Source organism: Lucilia cuprina, chromosome 2 (genome assembly GCF_022045245.1).
Source record: "Lucilia cuprina isolate Lc7/37 chromosome 2, ASM2204524v1, whole genome shotgun sequence".
Lineage (NCBI taxonomy): Eukaryota > Metazoa > Arthropoda > Insecta > Diptera > Calliphoridae > Lucilia > Lucilia cuprina.
Window position 1 is genome coordinate 61686430 of NC_060950.1, and position 7969 is coordinate 61694398.

At 28.5% G+C, this 7969-nt stretch overlaps 1 protein-coding gene across 1 annotated transcript; it reads right to left on the reverse strand.

Moving 5' to 3' along the window:
* Positions 1-6174: 6174 nt before the first annotated feature.
* Positions 6175-6847, reverse strand: LOC111684086 (partner of bursicon). The gene is made up of 2 exons (XM_023446207.2): positions 6540-6847; positions 6175-6468 (listed from the first exon to the last, which is right to left on the reverse strand). Exons 1-2 carry the CDS (start codon positions 6813-6815, stop codon positions 6298-6300), a joined length of 447 nt encoding a protein of 148 aa, XP_023301975.1. The 5' UTR covers positions 6816-6847; the 3' UTR covers positions 6175-6297.
* Between the last annotated feature and the right edge of the window lie 1122 nt (positions 6848-7969).

Here is a 7969-nt window from a genome sequence, read left to right on the forward strand (position 1 = left end):
AGTCTAGTCTATAGTCTAGTCTATAGTCTAGTCTATAGTCTAGTCTATAGTCTAGCCTATAGTCTAGTCTATTGTCTAGTCTATAGTCTAGTCTATAGTCTAGTCTATTGTCTAGTCTATGTTCTAGTCTATTGTCTAGTCTGTGGTCTAGTCTATAGTCTAGTCTATAGTATAGTGTAGTGTGGTCTAGTCTGTAGTCTAGTGTTTTCTCTAGTCTATAGTTTAGTATATAGTCTAGGCTATAGTCTGGTCTATTGTCGATTCTACAGTATAGTATATTGTCCAGTCACTAGAGTAGTATATAGGAAGTTAGTTAGTTAGTTAGTTAGTTAGTTAGTTAGTTAGTTAGTTAGTTAGTTAGTTAGTTAGTTAGTTAGTTATTTAGTTAGTTAGTTAGTTAGTTAGTTAGTTAGTTAGTTAGTTAGTTAGTTAGTTAGTTAGTTAGTTAGTTAGTTAGTTAGTTAGTTAGTTAGTTAGTTAGTTAGTTAGTTAGTTAGTTAGTTAGTTAGTTAGTTAGTTAGTTAGTTAGTTAGTTAGTTAGTTAGTTAGTTAGTTAGTTAGTTAGTTAGTTAGTTATTTAGTTAGTTAGTTAGTTAGTTAGTTAGTTAGTTAGTTAGTTAGTAGGTAGTTAGGTAGGTAAGCAGGTAGGTAGGCAGGCAGGCAGGTAGGTAGGTAGGTAGTTCGCAATTAACTTACCTTTAATTGTGTTTCAATAAAAAGTCTATTTAAATTGATAGTTACATTTATGTTTTGCATATTCATAATTATTTCCTGTAATTGACACGATTTTTTGCATGTTTTTTACAGTTTCATTAATTTAATATATTGTTTATATTAATAAACAGTTTGACATATGCAAAAAGGCTCATAAGCGATACACAGATATAGATATCACACACACACATATAAACAATTTAATTAATAGCCTTTGATAAACGATAATTAATCACTTTTGGAAAGTGCTGCTATTGATACAGCAAAAACAAATGTTTTATGCAATAGAGTTGCCGAGTTAAAAGGAAATTTAACATTTGCTGCTGTTGCTTAATATAGGAAAAGATTAAAATCATAATTTAGCATTTAGATGACAACTAATTAGTGTTTAATTATATTAGCATATTGATAATATTTCTAAAGCAAAATCTCTAAAAGGTGTTTTTAAATAATAATAGCATTTAATGGCAGCTCTTTTCGAGTAGTAGTCCACCGGCTACGCAAATTTCTGCTTTTGTTTTATTATTTTAATATAAAACTTTTTTTGTCATTTTTGGCCTACAATGTATTATAAAAACTTTGTCAATGTCATAAATGACCAACCATATATTTATAATATTTTTTTTTAACAAAAAACCTAATGAATATTAATAAACCATAAATTATATTATAAAAGCAACTAAATAATATACAATGTTTTATATAAATATTATGTTAAAATAAAAAGCCAACATTATATTTTAGTATATTTTTGCATATTTGATATTAAAACGTTTATAAATGACTGTTAATTAATTATATTTTCAAATAAAATATACAATCATTTGTTTGTGTGTATGTGTGTGTGTTTTTTTATCGATTTGATATCCATTTTCGTTTCATCTTTTAAAAATTGATTTGAATGTTGTGTTAAAATGCGTGGATGGTGGTAATTAATTAAAATAAAATGGAATGATATATGAAACAGGTAGACTAACAAAAAAATAATAATATATATTTATATTAATGAAACAATTCAAGATTTGATTGGAAGATATGAGATACCCCCTATAATGTTGAAGGCTTAATATGTTTTTTTTTTGTTAGGAAAGTTAAAGAAAATATTTAATCATAAATTATATAAAATTTCGAAAATTTAAAATTTACATAAAATCATTTTGGTATTTCAGTTAAATGTTCAAATTTGCAATGACGAAACCATGTTTAATCAAAACACATTTCTGTAAAGAATTGCATTACTTTTCACTTAAAAACAGTATAAATTTCTAAAGAAACTGCCTTAAGGTAAAGCTTTTCTTTAGAAAACTGCCTTTAAATACACTTTTGTGCAAAAAAAACTGCCTTAAAATTAAAAATGTTTATAGAAAACTGCCTTAAAAAGAGACATTTCTATATAAAAAAAACGCCTTAAACCTCTCTTGTATAGATATCAATAAAAACAGACTTATCAATAGAAAACTGCCTAATAAAGAAACTTTTTATAAAACTGACTGATCTAAAATACTCTTTTGTGCAGAAAACTGCCTTAAAATTAAAATTTTTAACAGAAAACTGCCTTAAAAAGAGATATTTCTATATATATATATAAAAAACGTCTTAAACCTCTCCTGTGTAGGTAGCAGTTTTCAGTAGAAAACTTTCGTAAGAAAACTGCCCTAAAACAAAACAGACTTATCTATAGAAAACTGCCTTATAAAGAAACTTATTATAAAACTGACTGATCTATCTATAGATAAACGCCCTTAAAAGGTTTTTATCTATAGAAAACTATTCAAAACAAACACTTCTCTTGCAAAACTCAAATAGCTCTCCTCAATTACAAACGAATGATCATATAAAGGATCACTCATGGAGAAAAAGGCTATTCTTATACATCCAAGTGTATAATGTACGGATAGGGTGTGACGGTTGGAGTGGGCAAGTGAGATTTTTGGCGGTGTTTATATATCATGTTACATTGCATAGTGATCCTGATTGTTTCATTAAGATGTGACAACATCAAATCAATTATCAACTAATCAAAAATTCGAATATGTACTTTAAGTTCTCCTTCCTCTTTAAGTTCTTCTTCCTCCCTATGCAATGCTCTTCAACTGCAAAAGTTGGGATATACAAGGAAAAAGCCTAAGCAAAACAGTGTAGAAAGTAGTAACGGCAGATAATCTAATACACATCATGCTCAGGTCAAAGGATTCATGGACACAATGTGAAAAGTATATTAATACAATCATAAAAATGAAAAGTATACAAGACATTAGAAAAAAGAAACAAGCAGGAAAGTATAGTCGGACATGGCCGACCATATGATACCCTACACCATGAGTATATTTTTAAAATTTTTACTTTTCATAAAATTTTTATTTTTTGTAAAGAAACTTTTATGTTGAATATTACCATAATTCCAAAATATTTAAGCCATTTATTGATAAAAAACTAAAATTTCTAAATGAGGCTTTATATAGGTCAAATATGGGCCGATCCTCGGTAAATTTGGGAAAAGGATATATTTCTAAATAACAGTTCGTTTTTTTGAGTTTCATTGCGATACAAATGGTTACAAGTCAATTTTAGACGTTTGTCATTTTTTGAAGGGGGGTTTGTATGGGGGCTAGGGTCAAATATAGGCCGATCCTTACGAAAATCTGCAGTATCATTTATACTTATATAAAACTTATTTGTGGCAATTTTTAGAGAGATAGCAGTATATTTGTCGTAATTATAGCATAGAAAGTTAAAATCGGTAGGTACGGTTGTATGGTGGCTAGGTGAAATAATGGACCGATTTCAACCATTTTCAATAGGCTTCGTCCTTGTGCTTGGTCCAAATTTCATCAAATTTTCTTGAAAATTGCGGCCTGTACCTTGCGCACAAGGTTTACATGGACAGCCAGCCAGCCGGACAGACGGACGGACGGACATATCTTAATCGACTCAAAAAATGATTCTGAATCGATCGGTATACTTTAAGGTAGGTATTGGACCAATATTTTTGTATGTTACAAACAACAGCACAAACGTATAATACCCTCCCCACTATAGTGGTGTAGGGTATAAAAAGAAGAAAATTCGCACTAAACTAGTCAACCTGAAGAAATGCCTCAGTAGTAACGGGTTGACTTGATGGAGTTATCGTAGAGCCACTAGTTGATAGCGAGCTATCACTACGTACATTAAATAAAAAAGTGCTCCTTCCTATCGGTAGACAAAAATTGCTTGCTTTGAACCAGAGTTAGACTAATTGTTCAAATTCTTAACTATTTTGTTTATTTTGAAATCAAATTTTGCGAAAATCACATAAGCCACTGTCTCTGTATGTGTTAGTGGTGGACAGCAAAACACGCACACCTCGTTCAAGTATATAGATTTAATCTACTAAATGTTCAGTAGCATGTCAATATAGTAGAGCTAATAGCTAAAGCAAAGATGTCCGAGTAGTTAGTTGTGACCTGCATTGTCTCTCCGAAACTCGAAAGTAATATATCAATCCATTAAGTAGCTAATATATAATATACCTGGAAAATCAGCCGAATTTGAAGACACAGTTAGTTATGCTTATTACTGAATTCGGTGTGTCTGTCCGTTGAAGTAAGCAACTACTTCACTACTCAGAGTTTCGAGCAGGTTCGGAGTGTTAATGGTGTAGTGCAAGACTAAAAAAGGCTCCACATTATCATAATTGATGTATGTATGTATGTATGTATGTATGTATGTATGTATGTATGTATCTATGTATGTATGTATGTATGTATGTATGTATGTATGTATGTATGTATGTATGTATGTATGTATGTATGTATGTATCTATCTATCTATCTATCTATCTATCTATCTATCTATCTATCTATCTATCTATCTATCTATCTATCTATCTATCTATCTATCTATCTATCTATCTATCTATCTATCTATCTATCTATCTATCTATCTATCTATCTATCTATCTATCTATCTATCTATCTATCTATCTATCTATCTACTCAAATGTTATTAAATTACAATAAAATAACAATTAATAATTTAAATGCTTCTACCTTTTTGTCATAAATTTAGCTTCGACCGCCTTAATTTCCATTAAAAAACAAGCAATCAGTGTTAAAAAATCTTCAAACAAATAATATTACGCGCCTACTTAATTAACAAAATTGTATACAATTCTAATATTTATTTATTTTTCGTTATAAATTAAAAAAAATTGAAATACTTAAATTTATGTATTTTGTTATTTACAAAAATACCTAGAGAGACAACTTAAACATTTTAATGGAATATTAGTTTTATTTTCGGATTTCCAAAGATGATTGTTCGATATATTTTGTTGCTTTTTTGTTTAACATTTATTAACGTTTGATTAAAATTTATGGGCTGTTTTAAAAGCGAATTTGTTAAATTTTTATGATACGTTAATTAGGTGGTTGTTTTTAAATTAATGATTTTGCATAAATTTTAAATCATACACTTTACTTTTAAGTGTGTGTGTGTCTCAAGACAACAAACAAACGTATTTTATGTCTTTTTGTCTACTAAATAAAATGATTAGTTTGACAATAAGCCTTTTGTTTATTTTAAATTGCTTTTTATTTTATTGTTATTATTTCCCAAGAAAATGTTGATTTTGTAACTATTGTTATGTAAAAGGGTTAAAAATTTTAAAAATAAACTTATAAAATCATTAATTTATGTGTCATAAATCCTAAAGAGTGGGTTTTTTTCTTTGAAAGATCAAACAAAACATGTTGATTTTATATCCAAAAAATTTGTAGCTTTCTGTTCCATATTTTGACAGTTAAGTAATAAGTTTATTGTTTACTTTACATTTACATTATAATAGGTTTTAAACTCCACATGCGTCATTTATAAAACATCCTCTTTTTTGTAAAGCTTTTATTATTATGATTTAAAAGTTTAGTGGCAATTTGACACTTTTAGTTGTCTTCCTTAGTCAAAAATATTTATACATATAAAGGTTTTAAATTGTTAAAGAAACAGAGGTGCTAAACAAATGATTAATTTAAAAAGATTTATCATAATAAATATTTCAACATTATTAAATAAAATGAAGTCACCACGCCCACTTATATTGCTGATGGAAAGAGTTTGTGAAATTTAAACATATTATAATTTTATACTAAAATTCATAATATAACAAATATCGTATTTAACTAGAACTGAACTAGAATTGAACTAGAACTGAACTAGAACTGAACTAGAACTGAACTAGAACTGAACTAGAACTGAACTAGAACTGAACTAGAACTGAACTAGAACTGAACTAGAACTGAACTAGAATTGAACTAGAACTGAACTAGAACTGAACTAGAACTGAACTAGAACTGAACTAGAACTGAATTAGAACTGAACTAGGACTGAACTAGAGCAGATGTAATAGAAGTTTTTGTAATTTTTTGTGGAATTATGATTCCAAATTTAATTACTTATTTTACTTGTTGTTTTATTTTAATTTTCTCTTAAGAATTTTTTTAATTTTATTTCTTTTATTATTTTACTACCTTTTATTTAAATCAAGCTTTTCACTGAAACACTTTTTCTCTAATCGAATTTACATTGATTTTTTTTCTAAATAATTTATCTAGTAAAATCTCCACATTTGAAACACTTGCAATCGGTAGGCTCACGCAAACGAATATCCATGGTGGCCATGTCTTGAGAAGTCAATCGGGTGCCATCAGGATCGTAACAATGAGAAAGAGTAATGATTTTTTCCTTCAGAAAACTTTCGCGACAGCAATAGCACTCCTTGTCAAAGGGGGAAAAAAATTAACATTGTATAAAATAAATTGTTTAACCAAATAATAAAATGGACTCACTTTCAGAAACCCCGTAGGTGTTATAACCGATGGCTGCACTTGACTGTTGCACAAACCCTCACATTTATTGACAATAACATCAGCATTGCAGGTACGTTGCATTCGTCCCAATTCATCGAATTCCTCTTTAATTAAATGTATTTCCGATTTTATAGTTTCACAATTTTCATCGCCAGTTCCTTGATGATTATAACGTAAAGCTTCAGTCAAATTATTTATGACAAATATGATATAAATTATAAAAATATTTAAGGAAATTCTAAATAATTTTATCATTATGTTAAGTTATGGTATTAGATTGATTCAACGTTGACACAATGACTATTTTCAGTTCAACAGGAAATGAGCCTTTTATACTCCGTGTAAAATGCAGAGGAATTATTGATTGTTTTTTAGATTAGTAGGATTTCATTCATCTCATTTTTTTTGCCAAATATAACATTTATATTTATGATTATATTGATTGAATGATTGTGTTCCACACAGCGGGTGCTAATGATTTTAACATAATGAATTATTATTTTACTTGAATAATGGTCATAAATGACATAAGTATTTTACTAAAATAAGTAAATTATTATAAGAAAGTATTAAATTACTTTAACATTGTTTACTTCATTCATGTCTGCCTGCCATTGAAAATATTATTTCATGTAACAACCATTAGAGCAGCCCTGCTAAAATGCATCATTAATAAAAAATGCATTAATGATATAATACAATGTTGCACATATATTTATGCAGCACCTTTCAGCAGAGTAAAGTAAAAAATACACAACATTAGCATTGTTGCTAGAATTTTGCTCTTTTCAGGCACCACAACAATAACAGCAACAATGAAATTTAAAGAAATTAATTTCATTTAAGTGGAAATTATGTTATTTAATACTTCAAAAGCATGCACTTATAAAAATAAATAATAACACAAAAATTAAAAATAAAACACTATGTATTATGGTCGACTATAAGGTACCCTACATATTTATTACTTCTTTTCATACACTAAAAGTAAATTTATAGTAAAACGATTAACAATGCATTTGAGCCTTTGAGGGGAAGTTGCTTGCGATACATTGGAATATCGCCAGAATCTTCTAATGTATAGTTATAGTCTAGTCTATAGTCTAGACTATAGACTAGACTATAGACTACACTATAGACTAGACTATAGACCACACTATAGACTAGACTATAGACTACACTATAGACTAGACTATAGACTAGATTATAGACTAGACTATAGACTAGACTATAGACCAGTCCACAGTCTAGTTTATAGTCTAGTCTAGTCTATAGTCTAGTCTATAGTCTAGTCTATAGTTTAGTCTATAGTCCACTCTATAGTCTAGTCTATAGTCTAGTCTATAGTCTAGTCTATAGTCTAGTCTATAGTCTAGTCTATAGTCTAGTCTATAGTCTAGTCTATAGTC

Bases quoted from the DNA above. Each gene is read 5' to 3' on its own strand.
- LOC111684086 (XM_023446207.2), bottom strand. From the start codon at position 6,815: ATGATAAAATTATTTAGAATTTCCTTAAATATTTTTATAATTTATATC. The intron at 6,469-6,539 runs GTGAGTCCATTT...CCCTTTGACAAG, and splicing joins CACCTACGGGGTTTCTGAAA to GAGTGCTATTGCTGTCGCGA.